A 25191-nucleotide genomic window follows, 5' to 3' on the forward strand; every position below is an offset into this window, starting at 1 on the left:
AACAACACTTTAATCCCAAAAAACAGCACCAGGATTTGAAACTGAAATAGTCAAAATCATCTTCTTTCCCCTGCCTCACACCTTGCACCAATACCACCATATTTTACTACTGGTGACTGCATCAGGAACGGTTTGGAGTGTTCCTGTCTATCTCCCTCATCCACAATATTGTAGTCACAGGAAATGATTTCTGACAGCAGATATTAAATCCTGTCTGAAGTGGTTTTTCCTAATGCAACCTTTGTTGGTAATCACATTCCCTAAGTGGTTTCCTTTATCTTAAATTTTGTGGAAATGTGTTTCCCCAGAAAAAGCGCTACTTTTGTCTCTCCAAAAACTGCCAACAGCTCCTGACGTGAGAGGTCAGACAGCAAAGCAACATCTGCAAAACGAGCACTTTTCACTTCTGGAAAGATTCGAACAATGCTACTCAAAGGCACCCACATCATTTCCACATCAAATAGAGAACAAGGCTGGAAGTTTCTACCGGGGGTAGCTGGGATGTTCAATTGCAAGAATAAAAACGGAGGCAATCACCAGGAAGTTTCATGCAAGCTCTGTTACGGAGGTATGATAGGAAAATAAGCCATGGGAAGTGTTGCCCCGACTTTTGTCTGCCAGCCCTCCCTCGCCACTTCTCTGTCTGGCATCCTTTCCCCCGAACACAGTTGAAATTGAAAAGAGTGTCAGCGAGATTAAGCAAAGGAGGAGCGGCAGGGGAAGGGGCAACGCTTAGAGACTCCTGCGGGGGCTTGAGCGAGCAACAACAGGGGAACATCCATCTCGTGTGCCGCCCACGCCGGGCCGTGGGCGGGCTCGAACCCCGGGCTTTGGGCGCAGAGCTCGGCGGCTGCCGGGCTGCGCGGAGCTGCCTCCTCCGCCCGCCGCGGCTGCAGGTAAGGCGCGCCGGCCTCGGGCACCGCGGCACCGCTCCCTCCCTCCCCATCCCTCCCCCTCCGCTCTGTCGTCTTCTAAATTGCTTTATTAAAGAAAAAACAAACAAAAAACAACCAAACAAACCACCCTAGTATTTCCTCTCTGAGGTATCATTCTGCTGCTGGATTAAAATAACTCGGAATAACTCAAATTTCAATTAATAAGTCATATCGAAGATGTGAACGTCTCCCCCAAACGGCTGCAAAACCTTGCTTTTAAAAACAGTGAGTGGCACGTGGAGAAACTTCTCCAAGAACGATAATGCAAGAGCCAGCTCCCATTTCCCACCGCCCCCCCTACCCCCCCCACCCCCTCCATTCCTCATCAAGTCTGCATCTCACCTCATATGAATGCATAGATAAACAATGCACTAGTAATTAAAAAGGTGTACAAAATTTAAAGTAGATCACATTGATTAAACCTGTTATTGAGCACTGAGTAATGCAGAAAGGGAATATTTGAATTTAATGAAAGCATTTTATTTCTCTAGGAGGTTCTTTTTTCTAATTATTAAAAAAAATCCTATATATACAATGTCAATGGCTATTCAGACTTTATAAACAGGATTCATAAAGGATGTTCTCCATCATGTACACTCCAGGTAATTCTAATGGCCTGTCATAGAATAAAGCTTGAACAATTTGTGCTGAAGGAAAAGGAAGATCCTGCAACAGGCATGCACTTACAGATTGAACTAATCTTCCCATGTGGTAACTGTGGAAAAAGGTCTGAAATACATATTTTATTGGAAAAATGCCTCTTGCTTTCAAATCCCCTCATGCAATTTCCTCTTAGACCAAATTCCTGATTACTTTGAGCTCAGCTCCACATATCAATTGGAGTAACTCCTCTGACTTCAACCTTAGTTGTAGAAAGGCTTACAGCTGAGCCCAGGACATTCAACTTTGACAACATTCACATTTTTGTATGGCTGTACAATTAAAAACCTTATATCCTGTGATTATTATTTGCAAAAATATGTAATTCTACTGAGTAATTTTAATTTCATTGATTTTTACCAGTTAATTTTGAATATAAAATCTTCATAGATTTTTAAAAACCTGAAACTCTCCTTCCCAGTCTTTCATCCTGTTGCACTGCTCAGAAGGGTTAGTCTGTAAATCACCTGGTTACAGGACACTTAACAATACAATAAGGAATTTGAGTCCAAGACCTTGGACAGAAACTGAGAAGTAGATATTTGGAGACTAAGAAAAATAAAGTTTTCTCTGGAAGGTTTTGGATATACATAACAATAATCAAACCCAGAAAAGTGTATGATTCAAATTCGTAACTTGAATGGAAAATAAGGGGCATAGCTGGGGTATTTTCCCTTCCTTCTTCCCCTTTGCCCCCAAACTAACAAGAATTTGCAACTGAAAACAAAATTAATTGCGGACCAAAGGGCTGTTCTCTGTCATAAATTTCAAAGGCACATTGCACAACATTCAATGAGGAGAGAAGATGGATATGACTGACCCTAATCTGCTCCTGCAGGGCCCTTGTTTTTCCCTCATGGCCTCAAACATGTTTTCAGTGACAGAGTGAGAGAACCCTCATTTTCCCAGGCTGGAGGCTGCAGGGAGGGAGGCTGCAGGAGCATTAGCTGGGTTCTGGATAATTTCTACAATGTGAGAATGCTGAGCAAAGCTCAGAGTCATCATGGTTTATGCAGGAGACTCAGCCCCAGGTTAAAGGCTGGAAGATTCTAGATCTGCTAACTTTCGTAAGGAACAGTAATTTAAACTGGCACAACAAAGGCAGGATTTCATTTGTCTTTCCAAATCAAGTTGTTATTTTCTTGATCTGAACCAGCATATCCTGTCCAACTTTCCGGGCTTTCAGGTATTTATTTCAATCATATCTAGGCTGATAGTGCCCAAACAAAACTGTCTCCATTTTGCTACAGGCAATAAAACCCCATTATCCTGGTCTGTGCAGATAGTGAAGGTTTCAGTGCTGCAGGAGCTCTGTGTTTGCCTTCAGCCCACACTTGGGGGTGCCCTTTAAAAATCTGAAGTGCTCTCAGGTCTCAGATGGTCGATGGGAGACCACCCAAGCTATCAGTTCTTGCTGCACTGCAGCTGTTTGCACCTTCCTGCACAGCCAAAACCTTTCCAAAGGTGCCTTTGAGGTTTCATCCATCAGTCCCAGCCTCTGAAGGTTACCTACCTCTCTGACCCAACTCAAACATATCCATTCTTTAAATTGCACAGAAACTGAGTTCTTGGGTCTGTTGAAGCCACATGGGTGGACTGTGAATTCTGACTGTAAAACTGGTGTGGCAGATGGTAATCTCCACTTGTCTGTGGGATTGGGTGTGGGAGGACCTTGGAGTGTTGACAAACACCTTAAAAAGTCAGTAAGGGTCTCAGATTTAAAAACTGGATTTTGGTACGAGAGGACTCAAACATTTGCAGACTTACGTAGAGAGCCAGCTGCCAAGATGGCAGAACTGAGATGCACAGAGCAAAAAAATTCTATCAAGTCTGCATGCACATAAACCCAACCATTAATAACCCCATAAACCACTGATTTCTTTGGGTTTTTACAAATGGCAGTAATCATCAGCCGTGACTCAAACACCATTAATATGCCAGACTTTCGAGTGTCAACTATGTAAAATCATAGGAAATTTAGGAACAAGGTGGAGATAATTTACTTAGTTCTCTGCTTTTTTAAACTAGAAAATAGCCTGTGGGGCACATTTTCTGTAGATTTCTCAGTAGATACAAGCAGAGCTTGTAATGAGCACTACTTTATGCAGTCACATGAACACGTTCATTTCTTAAAATTTATTCCATGAATGTTTATAACTACATCTGTTTCTGTACATTGCTGAAACCTTTCAATTCATTGTTATGCTGGTTGGGAGCAGGACAGCTGGTGCTTGCTCCATCAAGGTAGCTCTAGAATTGTATTGTCATCCTAAGCACCCAGTTTTTATAAATCTGAAATTAATTTTCCTGAAAAACAGTATAATGCTTACAGCATCCTTACCAGTTATTTCCCAGCTAATCCACAATATGCACTGTATTTAAAATGCACAGAGTGAAAACAACAACAGATAAACATATAAAATAATCCTATCATAGGTTATGTAACTAACTCTAAGGCTTTGATGTTCATGAAATTGATAATACAGGGAACTTGGTGAGAAATAAAGACCTCAATCCAGGGCACCAAATGTCTCTCATACACTTAATTATGTAAGTATTAGCAGCATACTGCTAGTCCCTACTAGTGGCTAGAAGTGCTGATACTAAAAAATATTTTAAGGTTGCAACAGTAGGGTTGTTTGACTTTGATTCTGACCTTCCAGTGTATTTTGAGGACAGTGATTTTACATATAAACTTGCACGTTATTCGGGACATTGAAGTAAATCACTGAGTTGTTGCTTATATAGTCTGAAATCATGCTATGGTCATTTTTTAAAAAAAAATAAACATATTTGGGATTTATTTGGGATAATTTTAAAGACTCTCGTGTAATGCCTGTACCTATATAAACAATTTCTAATTGTGAAGTTTCAATTACAGCTCATTTTGCTATACCAGAGAAGCAGTTCTCATTTCTGATGAATCTTAAATTCATCCTACTTATTTAACAGTATGAGCTTCTGTTGCTGAAAAATATCTTTGACAAAAACATCTCAGAGTACAGAACTTGAGAAGATGCTTTCAGACTGGAGCAACTTACCAAGTTTTTCATTGAGAAAAATGACCCTTCTCTTACCTGGCTCACGTGACAACTGCATTGATCAGAAGATCATCAGATAACTGGAACCCAGTGTTTCACTTTGAGCTGTTGCCAGATAGAGCAGCAGTAGAGACCTAAGAGCCCTTCAATTGCTGACATAACACTGTCACACCAAATGGTCCCTGTACTGCCTGTCTGCATGTCAAACATGACAAGACAGCTACTTTCTATGGGCCAAGTACATCTAACTTTGATTACTTGCCCAAGGAGACTTGAATGGTTTTGCCCATGCTAGGCAAGATCAGATATGCCTAGGGTTTAGAAACAAGCTTGCTAGTGTGCTAAAAGCCAGTTGTCAGCCAAATAAGAGGGTGCCCCTCATAATAGGATGCAGACACATACATTTGTCCATTTTCATCAGTCAGTTCCCCAGTTAGACCTGGAGTTTTGCTGCCACTGGGTTTTATTCCTTCTTTTTAATTTGCTGCATTAAAAAAATCCCCTTGTTGATACTTTTCACTCAAGCTGCAGTCTCTGCAGTATTAATCCTAACATGAAAAGAATATTTGAATGTGTGAAAATTTTGCATTTCTTTCTCTTTCAGGGAATGTTAGGAAGTACCATGAAAATACAGCCATTATAGACAAGCATCCAGATTAACCCAAAGATAGATATCATGGCACTTTATTCCACAAAGTGCTTTGTCAGTGACTACTGTCAATCTGTTGTATGCAGTTGACTTTTCCAAGCTGTGGTGGTTTTGGCTGAAGTAGAGTGAACTGTCTTCACAGTGGTTAGAACAGGGCTGTGTTTTGGATTTACGCTGCGAACACAAGTGTTGATATTTCAGGGATGTTTTACTTACCGCCGAGCAGAGCTTGCATAGGGTCGAGGCCTTTCATGCTTCTTGTAGCACCTCACCAGTGTCATGGGTTTTGTAAAGAGCATATTTTTCTATTCCATCTGGGTGGAGCAGAATTGCTTATCTTTGCCCAAATAGGTCAGTGTCACTTACCAGATGGTGGAGTGCTACTTATCTCTCTTCATTGTTTCACTGCTTCCATGGGAATGTCTTCTACTAATGGACCATTAAGAGCTCATCAATGACATGACACATTACAGTGCACTATTGTAAGCTGCTCCACACGGGGAGGAGAAGCCAAACCATCTTAACCTAGATAAAAAAGAGCCACAGTCCCACTAGGTATCCAGTTTTTCCACCGGATCCCTGGAGGAAGACCGGACCCATCTCACCGTTACGAGACCCCTTTTTTTTTCAACAGGACCATCTCTACTCCAACAGAACCACATCTGCCACTCCAGGAGGGCTTACTTTAAACTGCTTCCAACACCCTGACTAACAGGGTGTCAAATTGTATTTCTGACTCTGTCAGGGTTTTTTCTAAGATTTCTTGTTTGTTTATTTGTTTGCTTATTCTTCTGTACTACAACATCTGTATTTTTATATCCCTAGTAAAGAACTGCTATACCTATTCCCAAAATCTTTGCCTGACAGCCTTTTAATTGCAAATTTGTGATAATTTGAAAATGGGGGAAAGAGGCTTACATTTTAAGGGAGACTCCAACCCTCCCTGGCAGATACCTGTCTATCTAAACCAAAACAACCAGTGAGGAGGCTGGTGTTGCAAAAGAAACTGGGAGGGGGTGACCCAGCTGAGACAGCTGACCCCAACTGACCCAAGGGGTATATCCCCTCTGCTTCCAAATCTTATCTTGTGACTGCCTTCCATATACCCACTTCCTTTCCAGATTTCCATTGCTTCCCCTCCAGCTGGTTCATTTTGATCTAATAAACAGAGGATGAAGTCAAGAACAGATAAGCTCACTGGTTACTTTGCAGTTCTAGCAGACAATGCAAGCAGAGAATCCAGAGCAGGGGAGGCAGCTGTCTGGCACTCTCGGTGAATCTCTGACTTCTCTGGCACTCTGGGTGAATCTTTCCTGAATTTTTCTCTGCCTTTCAGTCAAGCACTTAAAGGCACTGTCATTCAACAGTTTGGATGTGGAAGTAAAATGCAACTGTAATGCTAATTCAGTTAATATTCTAAAACTCACCATCTGCTTTTTATTTTAAGATAATTCTACACACAGTTTTAGATGCCTGCAGTAGCAGCCATGGGAATTCAGGCATATGGCCACTACCATATGACAAAGTGTATTATCTAATAATTTCTAGTCTTTCCCGTGCATCCACTTGTGCAGAAGGCACTTCAACATAATAGGCATCTTATCCTCTAATTCATTCACATAAAATTCACTTCCAGTGGAATCTTCAGATATTGCTACTACCTCTGCCTGAGCTCTGCCTCACCCAATTCCAGCCTCAAAGGTTTGTGAAACTTGCATAATTCACTTTTCCTGTCATGCTGAAGATAATAAATAACTGAACTCCCATGAGAAATGTCTAAACATTGGATGACATTTTACAGTCCTAATCTGATCTGGATAAAAGTAGGAAAGTGTTGTTGTCTCATCATATGAGAATCTGGGGCAGATTTGTTACATTCACCTCAATTGAATGTTTAGAACAGGATATGTCAGTAAATGTGCAATATCTGGGCAGCATGCAGTCTATCTAGTTAAACTAAACGGGCTCAATATTCTATGCAGAAAACAGGTTACGCTTATTTTTCTAGGGTAGGAGGAAAATATTAGGAGTTCTGCTGAACTAGTTTTAAATACCAGTAGTTCCATGTGCAGGAAGGTACGCATGTGCAGGAAGGAATCTTGCTGTGAATGTGTAGTATTTGACAAAGAAATGCGTGACAGGAAAGGTCCAGATGTGCAAACATGCCAAGAGGCAGGCTTTTCAGCAGAACAAACCGGCTCAATATGCCCCATAAAAAAGGGGCAGCAGAGAAAACGTGTGCGTGCATGCAAGCATGTACACACGTGCAGCAGAGATTTATATATCCAGCTTAAGTATTATCTGTGAAACAGCTTAAGAGTCCAGTAGTTACCCAGTTCTATTCCTTGACTGGCATGCAGCGTGCCTTTGCAGTGAGGACAAGCCAGTTGACATGGCAATTAGATCTCTTTATTAGTGTTTCTTATACAGAAGTAAGAGATCTCCTCCCTTCTATTACTTCTGTGCTCTCTTTTCCTGAGCATACAAAAGTAATCCATGTACCATGGGATGGATTTGACCTTTAATGTGTTAAAGCCCAAAATTCTCCAGCCCATCCGCCCATAAAATTGCTACCTTGGATGTTGGTGAAGAACTGAAGGTAAACCAGTTGCTTTAGAAAGAAATCAGTAATAAGCCCACTCCTTGTCATCTTCAATACTGTAAAAACTAAACCCAAACAAGTACAGAAATATCCATAGGTTTCCTTAATCTGTTTATAAAGGATCTTCAGTCATATTAGGAGCTCATAGTAGCAATTCAAAAGCTAAATATAAAAGCAGCTTTATGAAGTACTTATAAAGTCAGTAAGAGGCTTTTTATTTTTAGCATATTTTCCTGTGAGATAATGAATGTAGAAAGCATCCAAACCCAAAATGAGAAACGCAAAAGAGATCCCACGATCTGTACTAGGAGTGTTACAGAATCAGCATGTAGAGAGCAATGTTCTGACAACACCATCTGCTCATTTGTGCTGCTTTTTCCTATTACCAGCTCTCTTAATGTCTCATGCATGATTTTCTGTGGAAGTCAGGAGGAGTGTATGATTTATTTTGACATTAATATTTACCAGGTTGGTGTATGCTTAAAGTAGCCAAGATGCTGAGAATGTTTGCTCGTTTAAAAAGCCATTGAAATGGCTTTCCTTTTTCTTTGGAGACATTAACAAGTTATTTTGTCACTTCACTCTTACATAAAAGTCATATCCCATTCACATTGCATTAATTTAGGTAAATACCACTAGTTTTGCTCTTACTAGAACTGTAGACTGAAAGAAAAATTACTTTGCCTTTTAAAAAGCTTGCTGACATTTTACATTGGTCACTAAAGAACAGGGAAACAAAGTTTCAGGCTGTGAAACTTCAAATTCTTTACTACTTGCAATTTAATATGAAATTCAAATGCAAGATACTCCTGCAAAACTCATTCTGGACACTGAAAATATTATGTTTGATTGTCCCTTCCTGAAACCTAAACCAGATATTTCATTTGCATTTGTTACATAAAACAATTGTCTTGCATATTCTGGGTAGGTAGCATTCCTGAGGTGTAGGGTATTTTTAGAGTTTTGAAGCAAGTCTTACAAATAAGGTTTGTGTACTCTGATGAAATACAGCAGAAGTGTGCACAGTCTGTGCATTTCAGATTTGTTGCATGACTGCATTACACTATGGATTGATACTCTTTTCATCCAGAAATGCATTACGGAGCTTACAGATTTCTTAAAATAACCATTATGGATGTGGATCATACTGACAAAAGCAAAGAAATCCCATTCAGAAAAGACATCTTGCCAAACATTCTCATGAATGTGGGTGGTAATATACAATTTATATACAAAGGATTTTTTTTTTTAATACCTAGGGGTAGAAGCCTAAAATTTCATTTTTTTTTTCTCATTAACAAGAAGACTACCAAAGTTACACACCAGTGGTATTGATGCTGTGCATGTACAAGAAGGTTGATCTTAGATAGCTCTGTGTTCTAAGATGGGTTCATGTGTTGTCCCTTAAGAACTGATATGCCAGAGATGCACTCACTCACAAGCATGAATAGCAGAGACAAAACTCAGTGTTTGCAATTCTCCTGCACAGGATTACATTATTTTTCACAGCAATTACTTTTCCTAATATTAAAAGGACAGAGGCAAAAATAAAAGAGTTGTAGTATCTCAGAATGTAGCTTCTGTTGGTTAGTTAAATTAATCCTGGTGCCACCTCTTCTCTTGAAATTTTGAGATTTTTTTAATTGATGTAGATATTTACTAATACATTAGTAGAAGCTATTCAAGATATAATATCTTTGGTGTTTAAAACCTTTGGTAATTCATGTATTAGAAATGCATATGTGCTGTAAAACATGACCTCTGCACCTTTCGTTTTTTAGGAACTACAAGAACCCCTGAAAGAACTTGTGACAATGTGCAGTCTTAAGTGCTGCAGTCTCAGAACCCTTTTTCTATTGCTGCTCTATAGGTAAGAAGTATTTGCTAAAATTTTTATTTCTTCAATATATTATTATATCAGTAAATTTATAATAAACTTTTGTATAATTAGAGACATAAAGAAGTAAAATCTTCTTGGCATTTGAATCTTGGCTCTTATAAAAATTAAAGAATCTGGGTATTAATAACAGAAATACAGGACTGAGCTTCATGAAGCTGCCTTAACAGATTTTTTTAATTGGAAAGATTGGTGAGGGAGAAAAAGAATGGAATTTATGAAGCATATGAACCCTCAAATAAAGGATTACTGGGTACAGAGTGAGTATTGTATCAGATGCTTAACAAATTCAGATGGATGCATGGTCCTTGCCTGGAGCATAATGCCTTGCCCAAGGACAGAAGCACACAGCCCACCTAGATTTACAACAAGCATGAGATAGTAAAATTATCTAAAAGGAGAGTATCTTAAAAAGAATTACCTATTTGAAACACTGTTTTCTTATTCTCTGTTATGAAACCGTGAAGTCTTTAGGAAATCTGAGTTGTGTTAAGCTGGAAAGTGAAAATGATCCCGTCTGGTTACACATCACCCTTTTAACAGTACAGCTGCCATGACCAAAAAGTATAGAAATAGAGCACTTAAAATATATTCCTCCTGTAAAAATGGGAAAAAATATTCTTTAAGTAATTCTAATAAAATATAGGCATGGACAGGTTAAACATTCTCATCAATACTTTCAACTGATATATTTAAAGTCAATTCTTTATCTAGAATTACCTAACCTACTTCATCTTACAGTAAATTCCTCAGGATAAGATTCTGTCTGAGCTTGAACTCAAGTGGGTGTGCAAACACTCATTTAGATAAAGCTTTCTCTTAGTAGTGGGAACAGGTGGAACAGTCCCCTGAAAGTGAGTTCAAAGCATCCACCTCCTCCACCTTTTCCAGTCCTACAGAGAGATCTTTGTTCAAAACACACACCTGCTCTAATTCCACCTTCTTTCCTCACCAGCTGTGACTTGCCACACTGTAATAAGTGAATGACTTGCAGCTTAGCCACAATGTAACACTGCTAAGAGAACAACAATTTCAGAAGCATCTGAGTAAAAAAGGAGGCAAATTTCCCCCAGGAGCTCAGCCTGTGGTACGCAGTTCATTATTATCAGACAGACTTTGTGAATCCTCTTACAGCTTCATCTGGCTGTGAGTGTCCAGAAGCACAGGCTGTTCATTCCTGAGTATCATCCATGGGCATAAGGGCACACAGAGCACCTGTAGGAGTGTCTGGGTACAAGTGCACAGCATTGAGCTGATGTGTCTCTTGTACCCAAATCCAGACACAGCCTGGAGGAGCAGCTCTGGCCCTTGGTTATCTCACAGACAAGATGATGCTTGGGTACAAAAATGCGTTTTTCCAGTGCACAAATCAGGAGGGGTTTGTGAAAGTGCTGTTTAAAACAAAAACTATCCTGCTTGGCACTGAAACAGAGAAATATTTCTAGATAAGACCCAAGGGCTGAGGTGCACCCAAAGCAAGGGCCATGATTTTTTGCCAAGTGGTCGCTTAGATATTCCACTTGGAAAAGTTCTGCCTAACATGTGAAGAGTGTTTCTTCTACTGAATAATTTACAATCAGTAATGGTATGGGGTTGTTTTTTTTCCTTTCTGTCTCTCCCTGCCTGAAAGACACTTCTTCACTTCACTTAACATTAAATTACATTACAATCACACCATGGCCCCCTTTTTAGTATTAAAATCTGCATCTGGGGAGTTACCTGGATGACCGCTTTCCCAGATTTTTTTTTTTTTTAAGTAGTAATGAAAACATTGAGGCAAATTTATCATTATCAGGAATCAGTTTAAGTAAATGTGTGGTATTTGGTCTGAAGAAGGGTTCCAGTTTGTTTCAGATAGGGTGTTTCTAACATAAAGAATGCTAGCCTGGTTTTATGGAATCAGGGACAGAAAATTCTATTAAATGTTCTTTTATTTTCTTTCTTGTCTCAGTTTAAGAGTATTTATGATACTTCACTGTTTGCTCTTGTATCTGGTAACATGATGCTACAGTTTTAATCTCACCATTTAACAAAAAAATTGTGACTGTACTGTCTGTTTCAAAGTGGAGAATTAATCAGTGACGTAGTAGATTTTGCTAGAGTTTATCTGCAAAGACCATATAAACCCCCATATCATTGAGCACAAGTATGAAACCAGAAATAACAACTTTATTTGCATCTGTAAGCCCATCGCCTGTCAGTGAATTGCCTGAAAAAAAGCTTTTTTTATTCTTGTTTTCCTGGGGGGAGTGTTTCAAAAGCTTGTTCAGACTGTATCTGGCATTTTGTTTATCTTCTTGCAGTTCTAAGGTGTTTCTGTCTCTTTCATGTTACATAACTTCTGACAAAAAATAGCCAGAAAAAATATTCTCGTACAAGTGTCTAGACTGTACTTTTGCCTAAATAAATGATATATACTACTGTTTAGGGCAAATGTTCCTTTTTTCCCTTCCAGTTACCCTATTCTCTGAAGACACTAACTTCAAAGTACCTTAAATAACAAAAAGTTGTTGTACTTTTCAAGTTTAGCCAAACTCATAAAAATTCTCAGTTTTTGAGCCATAAGAATGACTTAGGAAAATAAAGAATTATAATCCAGCTTTTACAAAAGCAACCAGAGGGCATTGAACCTGATGAGTTAAAGCATTTATTATGCATTGACAGCCCAGAACAGATAGATATTCTCAGCCAAAAAATAATTATATACTCAAGTTTTTTTCTGTAAAAGCCTGTTCACTCCTCAGTTGCTGGATCACCTTTTGCAAGGCAATTCCATACTGGGATGCATGACAAACTACTTCACAAACATTAAGAAAATGGAGGAACTTTAACAGCTTCCCTTAACTACAAAACATGTACTTAAACATAACAACACAAATATTGGTTAAAAGAGAAGCTTAGATGCACTGATGAGAAGATGCAGACACATAAGTGGAATGAGGCGTAACTTTTACTTTATCCTTTGCTTCTGTGGGCAGCTGTGAGCTCACTGTGGCTGGGCTGGGAAAGGAGCACGTGCATCAAAGAGCACTTTAAAGGAAACAGGGCATCATCCCTTAATACATAGAAACCCCAGACTACTGAAGGCACAGAACCTCTGTAGGTTCCTTACCTTTCACCACTGATAATCTGCCTCTGAGCATCCCCCAAAGTCAGCAGGCTGGTGACACCACACACTCACATTTAGGAGGCCTCAGGTTCCTCTCACTTGTTGGCTTGCTGTGATAGGACTTCTCAAAGGTTTTGTGGTCAAAAAGCACACAGGGGACTATGCCTCATTAATTCTCAGCCTCAATTATAGTTCAACAGCTTTCCCAGGCTTACTTAACCATAAAACTCAAAAGACCAGAGATATGAGGCTGCACATCATGTGTTAATGAGGAAAACTATGAATTACCACAGGTAATTTAAGGGAAGGACTTCCATAAATGTTTTAAAGATATATTTTAGAAAATAGGAGTCAATGATAATGAACCAGACCACTCTGCAATTGCATACTGATTGGCAGAACAATGATATACCCTTGAAGTTTAAATAAAAAAAGTTTTCCTTTAACATTTCACAATGTGTAAAAGTTATTCAAGAACAACCCAGTAAAGCTGTGAAATTAAACTCATGCAGCTCATTGAACACTTAGCTAAAATTTAAATGTAAATTACAAAAGGAGAGAGATCTATTTCAAGTACAGTATTTAAGAAATTAATTACATTCAAATGCATTTCCAATTTTAACACTTCTGTGCAACATAAAACTGGCCTTCTTATTTATGTTCACGTCTCAACTCAACATGACTGTGCTTTTTTCTTTTGAAAAAAACTTACGGAAGAAACTTTCCTTATTTCAATGCTGACATTACTCAAGGGTATACTTAAGTAACAACATCATTCTTTGCCAAAATAGAAATAAAAAATGGGGAAAAAATAAAGGAAAAAAAAAGATAATTCAAATAGCTAGGATTTTTGTGTTACAATGCAGCTAATGAAAAACAGCTACTTCTGTGGCAATAGGGTCTGGTGAATAAAAATTATACAGCAATAGCAGCTTTTCAAGTCAGTAGATACCACATTTAAAACCACAGTGTGATTTGGCCACGTGCGTTCAGTGACATCATCTTAGCATTTAAGCTTTGCCAGTTTAAGGTATTGGATTATTTCTAGTGGATGAAAGTCAGTGTCCTGACAAAAGAACTCAAGTTTTCTCAGAAACAGCAAAATTAACATCAAAATATCAAGCTTTGGAAAGCTACAAGAGACCCAGAAATATAATGCAGAAGAGAAAGCAGAGTGTTCAGGAGCAGCTCCAGAAAGAACTGAGACTAAGAAATGCAGTGAGAATTTAGCACTATAAGAAAAGACCACAAAATACTGGTAGCCCCTTGCCTAATGGTTTATACTTAGACTCTTCTCCCTAGGAGCAAATCACCACAGGTACGGCTCTTCCTGCTACTGTAGGAGAGTTGGTCACTTTAGGAGCCAGTAATTCCCAGAGCAAGGATTAAAAGCTACAGACCCTCCTCCTGGTGTTCATATAGGCGTCTACTCTCCATCAGCAGAGACAATGCCTCTGCTAGCTGGGCTCACTAAGTCACTTAATTATTTGCTTCTCACCTTCATAATTCATACCCCAACTTTCTCAAATCATTGGGATCAAGTAGTTGCTGCCATCTGTGCTTTAATTTCTAAAGAGCACACTCTGCTCACGGTGTTGGGATGCTCACCTTTGGGGTTAGGCAGAAAGGGTTTGCAATTATTTATATGTCACTTCTATGGATCATATTTGTAGCTGTTTCTGAACAAAGGAAATACTTTAATTTTCATTATGCTTCACTGATTTTGCTCAACAGGATAATTTCTGTCGCCTGTTTAAAAATTGTGTTGTGAAAGCAGGATTTTAAGAGTGTTTTTATGCACTAGTTGCTGAGGTTGGTTTCTGTCTCTGAGACCTAAATATAATGTATGTCGTTATGTAAAAAGAAGCTTAATTTTAAATGCTGAAATAAACAATCAGCATCCCTTCCACATTCCTAGATTATAACCATAATGCCCCATTTACAGATAAAGTACTAAAGAAGATTGTTTCTCAGATGGAGTGTTAAGAAATAATAGACTTGAAGGTATAAAAAGAAATACACTTTAAGGTATGAAAAGAAATAATAAACTTTAAGGTATAAAAGAGATATAGCTTTTTCCTCTAAAAGACTAATACAGATTATGAAATCTGATATTTTTTGGAATTTTTTTTACTATGTCATTTTAAAAGATTCTCATTTTTAATTCGTTTTAGGTCAATGCAAATTCCTGAAGCTGAGGGAAAAAGTGAAATTCTACCTCCAACAATACAGAAAATAATAAAAGGGTACAACAAGTATCTACGTCCATTTTTTGATAGTAAGTAGAAAAGCTCTTTCAATAAGACTGAGTCAACATAATGTGGTGTCTAAAATTCAGCAGTAAGAGCAAATGGGGTTTTTTCTGTACTTTTTTCCTCTGATATTTGACAGCTACTGATCTGATTATACATGTTCTGTGATATAATAAGATAGAGTTTAATAGCTTTTGTGGCCCAAGGTGAAACTTGTATATTCCAAGTATTTGCAAGCTAAACTTCCAGACTGTTAGAAAATTTGACTATCATTGTATGTGTGTCTTCGTGAAATAAGCTGTAACATCTTACCTATTTAAAAGCATAATTTCCTCTAATTTCCTAAATAATAACTATAAAAAGCTTTGATTAAAGATTTGAAAGCTTTATATATCAAGCTCTTCATAACAGCACAGGCAAATCTTGTTACTATGCAAAGTACTCTGTGCCTCAACTATAAGACTGCAAGAGAATTATTTAATAAATGATTCTTGCCTCAGGTCTTAAAGGTCACTGAACAGATTTACTGAAAAATGTGGGGGGAAATGAAAAGGGAAAATGAATTAAAAATGTCAGTTCCCTGCATCAGAAGCCAATGATCCCCAGATTGGAAGACCCACATAGTCTACTGCATCAAGGCTGATTTTACTGCCCTGCAGTGCAGTCAGGCACCTGAAATCTCAGTGAAAAACATCTTCCTTCTTTGAGTCATGTTATTGAATGTATCAGAAGTACTGAGGAGTTAGGAAGTAGCATGGGGAGCTTGTCCTGAAGAAAGTGAAGAACACTGAAGAGGAAAATATTTTGAATGATGAAAAGAAGCTCAGCACCATGTGTCTTCCAGAAAATAAACTTGTAGCCTGAATGCTAGGCAATAGTTCTTAAACTAGATGTATGGATATGTTAGAAGTATGAATGTCAAATGAAATATTTTATATCCCTTTATATCCTGCTTAAAAAAATGATTGACTAAAGAGCTTTTAAGACCATACTGTTTCTTGTTGCTATCCAAATACCTGGTTCAACATGGATGCTCCACATCATGTGCTGTTTCTGGATCCATTTATAATAATTTTATGAGATACCTGTATTTTAGGTTGAAGAAAAAAAACTATTTCATCTGATTGTTTTTATTGTAATTACCTTAGCTGATGATAAAACTGCTATAAAATATTTAATGCCCTGAGGAGATTTTCAGCAAAATAAGTGTAACTTTAATAAATAAACTAACCCTTCCTCATTGGAGATGACGCATAATGTAAAATAGCTGTTCAGTGGCCATTAATATATTTTATTCATTACCTCCTGTTACTACTAGAGATATGTTGACACTGCCATGATGAGTGTGCTTGGGTAGACAACAGAGTCTCATTTCAAAATCCTATAATTAAGAAATTAAGACCTACTGTAAAGCATATTTTAGTTACAAATCTCCCTTTTCTCTTCTCCATCTTTTTTCCTCAGCTGTTGCATCGCAGCAAGGCTACAGTTATTTTTTTGTCTGGCTGTTTTGTTGAGAGGGATGCTAAGGTCTCTCTGGGTGTGCCTAGAAATCCCGGAGGAGCTCAGGCACAGATCGAGTCTGTGTCACACAAAGCCAGTCTCGCACCTCCAGACAGCTGCATGTGCTCACTGCAGCTCAGGCATGCAAACACTGCCTCAAGAATCTTTGATGGATCTTTAGTAGCTGCAGTGCTGAAGGAATGAGATCACACCCTGCACCAAATGCAGGGTTTGCATGGTGGTTTTGTGAGAAATTACTTTCTTTGTAGGAATAATTTGAGTTAGGATAATTCAGGCAATGCTTGTCCTGATTCTTGAACCTGCAGCTTTTTGTGAGGTCATTTGGGGTCATTTTCCTTGTTATAGGGGAATGTGTGCTTGGGAGTGGTATCAGCCTAGTCCTGACCCCTCTCTGTTACTGGCAGGGTGGGTTACACTTTGCATGAGGGTCAGGCTCAGGAGACGCTATTGCTCTTCTCAGAAGCAGAGCTAGCAAACAACTTAAATCCTCAGCTTAACAAACCTGTAGAATACATTTATCTGCGTGACCACAGCTTTGCTAGCTTTGTTCCATGTAAGATTTTCCTGATTAATATGGTGGTTTTTTGCCTGCAGCTGGTGTACCTTGTGTCTGTTCGTGGTAACAGGCTTTGTTTGCAATATCAATGGCTGCAGCACAGCTGTCAGTGAGCTGATGAAGCCAGAGTAGCAATTAGTCATTGATACCTCTTCTGTGACTTCCCCCTGCCCCACTCCCCCCAAATCCTTAGTTTCTTTAGGATGATATATTCATGTTAATAGTGAGAAGCAGACCAGTTAGAGATGGACCTGAAGGTCAAACAGCTGATTAGACTTTAGTGGGCTAATGAAAAATGCACATTAAAAACATAATTGGGGTATTCTGGTAGAGATCATCAGCTGCTGTAAAAGCCTGCACAGTCTTGATTGTGCAAGCTCACATATTAGTGATGATATACTTTGAGAAAGAAACTTGTATTTCTAGAAATATGAACAGAAAAGGATGGATATTCACCTGACAACCTACGTTTATTGTCTTGAATGAAAGGATTTGTATAAAGGGGAGCCTAGTATGTGTATGTTGATATGCAGAAATATCTCCCCAAAATATGCTAAAGCCAGCCTTTTTAAGACACTTGGCTTCCTTTTCTTTAGTTTAGGCCAAGATTCTTTTGCTCTCAAAAATATGTGTATTTGTGTTTATTAGCTCAGTTAGATGGACACTCATAAATATGCATGAAAAAAATTCTCATAAAACTAGATGATATTACTTGTTGGCATCTACAGTGCTTTAAGCTTAATGTTAGTGAGTCATAATGGAACTCTGAAATGTGATTTTTGTCAAGTGTGAGAGGGCCAGCAGTGAGCTTAAATTTTAGGATAACCTGATTTAAAGTAATTTCAAGGTTACTTGTCCTTGAAAATTTTCTTCAGGCAGGAAATGGCAATTTTTGAAGTGATGATTACTGCCAAGATACAATCATACTCTTGCAAAATCAGTGACACTGAACTCCTTAATATTTAACATAATGGGGTTTTAATCCTGAAAAGAAAGTTAGGAATAAACAAGCGTTCAAAAAATGACAGTTTCTTTCTCCTAAAGCCAGAAAGACCAGAAATATTTACTAGTCAAGTAAAATTTATGGCAGCTCATAAATTTTTAGCTTAATAAGCCCTCCATTTGCTTATTAATTTGTGTTTGGTCTTTGTGCTAGGACTGGAAATGTCCCAACCACATACCCCAACTCATGTCGTGTCATTAACAAGGGGACTATGAAGATCTTTTTCATTTGAGTCCAGTGACTGCATAACAACATAAAAACTGTCTTCTCCTCTCCTTGCATGGATTGAATCTACTGCTTTTCTAGATTTTAATTCTGGATTTATCTCACCTTACTTTGGTCATCTGCTCCTGCACAAGTCACCCCTCCAGACCCTGGCTGCACAAACGTTGCCATTTATGTGTAACACAAGCTGTCCTTCCCATCTCTAAGCACCTAAATCTGGTGCCCAAAGTTGGAGTAGTTGAACCCAGCCTCAATATGTCAGAGGTCTGCAGACAAGTAAAACTGGCTGAGTGTTTTATGTTTGTCCATGGTGGGTGGCATGTACCAGTTGCCAAATTGTGAGAGTACTTTAAGCACTGTTAGCACTGAGGAATCTCAGCTGGGCTGGTTATTTAGCTCTGCCCTCATCTGAATGTTGCTATTAAGAATGTTCTCTTTCCTTATCTATAGCACTTTCATGTCCCTCTTTGAGCTGGTTCATCAAGCAAATCTTCATAAATTCAGCAGATAGGTGCAATAAAGAATTAAAAACTCCCAGAACCCTAATCTGGAATGATTTCAGCCATTCTTTGGATTAAAATATGAAACACTCCTATACTAATGTTAGTAGATATTACTTCTCAGTGTAATAGTATCTATCCTACTCTTACAGATATATATGGAATACTTCTATAGAAAAGCTGGCATAGGGGATTTAAAAATCAACAGTTATTTCCCTGGAATGCCCTACATTACCCCGACACTTTATGTCAGCAGTACAAGTGGATTTGCACCTCAGATTTTCTGCTGGAACTGTGCAGATCAATTTTATAACTTTGTGTGCTGTGCCAAACTCTCTGAATTAATGAGCAATTCCTGCAGACTTCAGTGAGCCTTGGATCAGGTTCATAGGGTTGTTAGGGGATGCATAAAATCTTGTAAATAATTTTATACAAATAGATTTTGTTCTGTGATTGAATGTGATAATTTAAGTGTTCTAATTAAAAAGAGAGAGACTAGGAAAAGGTCACAGCTAAGTATATTTGAATATGGAAGCTGCTTTCAAGTGGTACAGAAAAGTGTCATGCTTAAATCAGCTATTCTAAATCACATTTAAAAGATTATTTTCCTTCTCTTCGTAATGAGTAATACATTTCATAGACTTAAGTTTTAAATTAAAGCAAATAAATTTTTTCAGTCCAACCTTCTGTCTAAGACCTCTCATAGTGATTTTTTCCCCCTCAAATGGTGTTTATATTAAGTTCTATGAATTTAATTAGATGAAGGCATTTTGGTGTTCAGAAGTGTACAAAAGAGAAAAAGATATCAGAATGTTAGCTGTTTCTAACACCTTTGGTTTAGTAAGGCAAACTCAGAGGGTACATGAGAGAGAAACACCAAATAACCATCATCTAAAGACTATTTTAAGTCCTAGTTAGCCAATATCTAATCCTTTACAGAAAAGCAAAAAGCCAAGAATATGTAAACTTCAGCATACCTGTGGTAATGGAGATTTTTCCTTCCTTTCCCAGGGAACTGAGAGACACTATGAACATGTGATTGCCACCAAACCCAGCTTCCTGCATGCAGGACAGTTTGGGTTTTGGTTTTTGGGTTCTCCCCTGTCCCTCCAACCCTCTGAAGGCTTAGCTCCAGAGACTCTAAATTACAAATGGTTGTTATGTTCAGATAGTAAAAAAGATCAATTTATTTGAAGTTTCCTGTTGTCTCCAGCTTCCATAAACTGGGATCTTTGCTTTGCCAAACAGTGTGCACAACTAACTACTTACATGCATTTTCTGACATTGGAGAAGTCACCTTTCTGACTTCTCTTTGAGGAGCTGAGTAAATAATGCTCTTTGATTTTTATGTTACAAGATTTGATGCTAAGCTTCCAGATGTTTTGGCTTTTGGAGTATTTATCTTTCTCTCAACTAAACTGTGTCTGCTGTTTGCAAGTTTTATTTGAATGGGGAAAACAAATCTTATCACAGTCATAACAGTCTTGCCAATACAGAATAGATTACAAGATAACTTAATTCTGTGTGTTACTCCCCATTGCAATAATGCTGCTGCCAAAGCAGAAGATGGAAAGAACATGTTAAAATGATTATCTGTGACAGCCTCTAAATCCTTCTCAAAGGCACTGCTTGCCAAGATGGTTTCCTATCCTATATGTGCTGCCTGTCTTGTTTGTCCCCACATTAATTGCATGCATTTGGCTGTATGGAAACCTGGGGGTTTTGACAAATGATTTAACAAGCTGTTGTTAATATGGTTCCCACCAATTTTTGTCTTGTCCACAAACTGTACCAGCAAAGCAACATCAATGTCTAAAAGTTATTGATGCAAACAGATAGGATTGAAACTGATTCGTGCTAGAAATGGTTCTGTCATCTGATGCCTTCAAATCAAGAATTACAGTTGAGATCTGTCAGCAGGCCTGTCTTAACCTGTCCACTTTCTTCATGTAACTATTTGTCAAGAAAGATGTCTTGTGGTGGGGAGTTGAATGCACTGAAAAAATCCAAGCATAATATATCTCATTATGTTAGAATTCTGTAATACTCCAAAGCAAAGCTGGCAATCAGAGAGACAAAACGAGGTTTTTAGGAAGCTACAATGAATTATTCTAGTGATAGTTTTCCTTCTAATTCTCTGCTTACTTGCAGTATTTTATCCAGTATTGCTGAAAAGATAAGACATTCTTCCAAAAAAGCCATTTCTTTTGAGGCCTTTCTGAATGTCAGATTTGTTTTGAGTTTTCTTAACTAGATGGAAAAGGGCTCATGCTAACAGCTCAGCACTGGAAGTTATTGATAGTGCTGATCCATTGCAGTACTAGGCACACATGTGGCACAGTGGTGGTTTCTTTTGCTGCTACAGACTGGGATTCTTGCAATGATCCAAGCTTAATTTTTAGGTGTGCTATCTGCCACTCTTCTGGCTGCTTTCCCATTTGGGATTACTGTGAATATCTATAAAGGGCATAGAGGACCAGTGTACATAACTAGCAGTAAAATTAAAACGTGTGTTTCTTAGGCTGCACAGCCACTGATGTAACAAGGCACTCCCTTTGGTGATCCTCTGCCATGCTTTGAAGATTCCCTTCAATAATGCAGGACAGACTGTCTTCAGTTTTCTTCTGAAGATTGGTAGATTTCTTCTGATGTTGTCATTATACATAAAACTTCTGCCAAACATATGGAAATGTAGGAACTGACTGCCTCATCTGGTTTGCTGCCCAGTTTTTGACACTGTCAACAGGAGACCTTTCAGAGGAAGTTCAGAGGAAACCCTGGTGAATAATTATGAGCAGACTCATTCTGTTATTAATACTTTACAAGTTACGGTTCCCTGCTAAATAAACATTTATCTTCACATGCAAAAAAGAAATCAGCATTTAACTATTAATGTTGTCCTCATTTAACTAACTGCTGGAGCAAAGCTGTTCTCAGCATCTTGTATTGTATTAATAAAGATCCTTTCCTTAACTGTTGTTTTCCTGCACAACTCCTCCCATACAGCAAATTGCTGTATCGGGGGTGATGTAATTTTCTGCTGAGTTTTGTGGGTGCTGGGCTGGACAGCTGGACAGCTGTTGGCTGGAGTGAGTGGAGCAGGATGGTTTGTCCTGACTGCGCTGCCATCCTTGGCACCTGGACCCCAAGGCAGGTCTGTGTTCAATCAGTTTGAGCTTGAAGTACGCCCAAACCTGGGCTAGATGCCTTTTGGTGCCCAGCACTGTCACCCAACACTGCAGTGCTGTTGTGTTACTCAGTAATGTTTTGAAAAATACTTCAGCAGGAAAGAATAAAAGGATCTACAAAGTCCTGTTTGTCTGATTCCAGAGAAATTGACCCCTGCCTAATTTCAGTAATCTTTCTGGAAAGTCAGCTTTTCCCCTCATATGCGTAACAACCTAGCACTGATGATACTGAAGTGCTGCTAATGAACATTTTCCCTGACCTTTATCACCTTACTAGGCAAGGATCAGATGTTGTTCCTACTGATAAATCATGATATAATAGGAGGAGTCTGATTATTCCCAGCCATGATTCCTGCATAATCATCTGAACACTGCATTGTCCTCTCCTTGGGATGGTCCATCATTAAGCATGTGCCTTGCTGGATGGGGTTCTCCCCAAACGATCGTGTGATAGTTGGCAATAATATGCTCTGTTACAGTCATATGTGGGAATATCTAGGAAGACATTAAAAAAAAATCAGAATATGGATTATCAATCACATTATTTTTAAATTCAATGGTTTTTGAGGGTCTGACGTATCTTTTGAGGCTGGCAATATTGTACCTGCAATAATGATATAGTACGGTGGTAAATATAAGTATTAATTGTTACACCACAGATAGCTGGGATAAATTTCCTGGGGGTTGAGCTTTTAAGCCTGGAGGTAGAAAGAATAAATTTGTTCACAGAGTATCAAAACATGAAAAGAATGGAAAGAAACAGAAGAACAACCTGTCAATGATCTGAGAGTTTTCTGGTCAATTTTGTTCCTAAGTTAGCTTCCAAAGTCTTCTTTTAATATATGAACAATAGTTTCTAAACCCAATGTATAATTTAATAGTATATAATAGACATGCATATTACCAGCAGGGCATGCTTCAAACCTGCAGTCCTGTTTTAAGCCGGAGCTTTATATTTAAACTTTCAACTGAGTCCAGAACAAAGGACTTACAGATTTTTTTCAGGAGTGACAAACGTGTAATGATTTTAACACATGCATTAAAAGTAGAGAATATTTTGGAAAAAATAAAAATAAACTTATATGTCTTAGAATGACACATTTTTTCTTTAGTGTTACTCAGGAGGGTGTAGTTAGACTCCATGTTCCTCTGGATGCCATCTGGGACCATAGAGGAGGTTTCTACAAAATGTGTTGCAAGGAGCCAGGAAGGGCTTTCAGCCATGTGCCTGTGAGACAGGGGCACTACCAGCTACATAGATCTTACCAAAAGTATTTCTGCATTTTTCGGTACTATGTTCTCCTCAATTTCTTGGAAAGATGCACTGATTTAATATTAATTTTCTTGTACAAGCACTCTGATAATTATTCTGCACATATTCAACCAGGAATAATGTCATGTTTCCATCAAAGCTCTGCACAAATTCTGCATTTTAAAATGCACAGCTGGTGATCTTCCTTCCAACAGTGTGAAAGGCACATTCAGAAGGAAATGGGAATATGAGCATACTGACACTACAATAACAACTACTTAGGTAGGGTGTTTAATGACACTGAGTAAGCCTTCAGGTTATGACAAGTTTTCCTTTATAAATGCAAGTATTTAAACCACAAGTTTCCTGCTAACGGTCAAAGGCAAGATATTAAATCTCAATGGCACAATATGTACCATAAATTCTTAAATGGGCAGTAAAGAAAGTTACTCAGCTATGCCATCTGGATATTAACCATGTGACATTGCCAGCTAAAACTTCTTACTTCATCCCCATCTGATGGACCAGATGTTGCAACTGGAAGAATTCCTTCCACTGCTCTGCACCTCAGGGCAGAGGAGTGTGAGGTACCATGGGGATTGTGCCTTCCACACCTTATTGTGTAACATTTTCCCCAGCACTTTTTTTCTGGGGGGAAAAAAAATCATATAAACCAGGAAGTATTTAAGAAATAAAGCCTATTTCTGAAAACTAAAATAGTTTTATCTGAGAAGTATGACATTTTGGTTAAGAATGTGAGAATTCTTGCATAATCTGTGTTTAAGGAATATTTAAGATAGCTTCTAAACATTTAGGAAAAAAAATTGGAAAGATTTTGTAGACAGTTCTTGTGAACACTGAATATTAAAGAATTATGAGCTACATTCTGACTTTCTCTTTTTCCTTGCAGATGGTCCTGTGTCAATTGGAATGAGTATGGATATTGCAAGCATTGATACAATATCAGAAATTAATATGGTATTGTAGTTTTTGCAGTCCTTTTTTGCTTGTTGATAGGCTGATATTTTGTGCTTACAGCTGCTGGCAAAGTGGCTTTGGGCTTGTCTCCTTGTGAAGTCAATGTGGCTTAGGAGATGGAATTTTCTTTTCCTCTACACATAGTGTTTATAACACTGTAATAAGCATAGAAATGCAGCTGCAAATCCCACCTCTCACAGATACAAACAGAAATCTGCTACTGAGTATTAATCTTAATGAGAAGCATGTGGATCTGTACTTATTTTCCAGCTGAAATGTCTCGATCTTTATGCATTTCAGAAAAATAAAGATATATTCATGTGCCTTTGAAGCCACTCTCCTTCCCTATGATTAGACACAGCTGAACTCAGACTGTTTTTCTCTATTGTTGCTGTCACACATTAATTTATTCCAGCTGTGTTTCATTTAATTTGTATAATTTGTTTTTGAACAAACTATGAAATGGAATGTACTTTTCTACTTAAAGATCCTCCGTTGATACACAGAAATAAAAAGAAAAAATAATTAATCAGATATTAAATATGACTGTATTAGTAATTAGTAATTACTAATTACTATTTAGAAAGGGGAAATAAGGTCAGAACTTAGGATGAATTTATCATATTGATAAAAACACAGCATAAAATCAAAAGTTGTTTTTAAAGTGTTAAGAAATAGTGTGATCTTAATGTGGGACTGCAAGGCATATCTAAATTGAAGGGGAATTGGACTGAGTGCTATGTTCAAGGTCTTGATAAATTTGGTACCACTGTTTCCTTTGTGATGTTAAAAGGAGAAACTGTGCTAAAAGGTTCCTTGT

At 38.2% G+C, this 25191-nt stretch overlaps 1 protein-coding gene across 1 annotated transcript in view; it reads left to right on the forward strand.

Annotated features, from left to right (window-relative positions):
- The first annotated feature begins 820 nt into the window (after positions 1–820).
- Positions 821–25191, forward strand: part of LOC136293658 (gamma-aminobutyric acid receptor subunit pi-like) — a 47027-nt gene continuing 22656 nt past the window's right edge. The window contains exons 1-4 of the mRNA XM_066190588.1: positions 821–896; positions 9669–9757; positions 15068–15171; positions 24304–24371. Coding sequence (XP_066046685.1) covers positions 9702–9757; positions 15068–15171; positions 24304–24371 — 228 coding nt within the window. The 5' untranslated portion in view covers positions 821–896; positions 9669–9701. The remainder of the gene's footprint in view (positions 897–9668; positions 9758–15067; positions 15172–24303; positions 24372–25191) is intronic.

The sequence above is a fragment of the Chamaea fasciata genome, unplaced genomic scaffold (genome assembly GCF_029207755.1).
Source record: "Chamaea fasciata isolate MVZ Bird 193981 ecotype frontalis unplaced genomic scaffold, bChaFas1.0.hap1 SCAF_9, whole genome shotgun sequence".
NCBI classification, from domain to species: domain Eukaryota; kingdom Metazoa; phylum Chordata; class Aves; order Passeriformes; family Sylviidae; genus Chamaea; species Chamaea fasciata.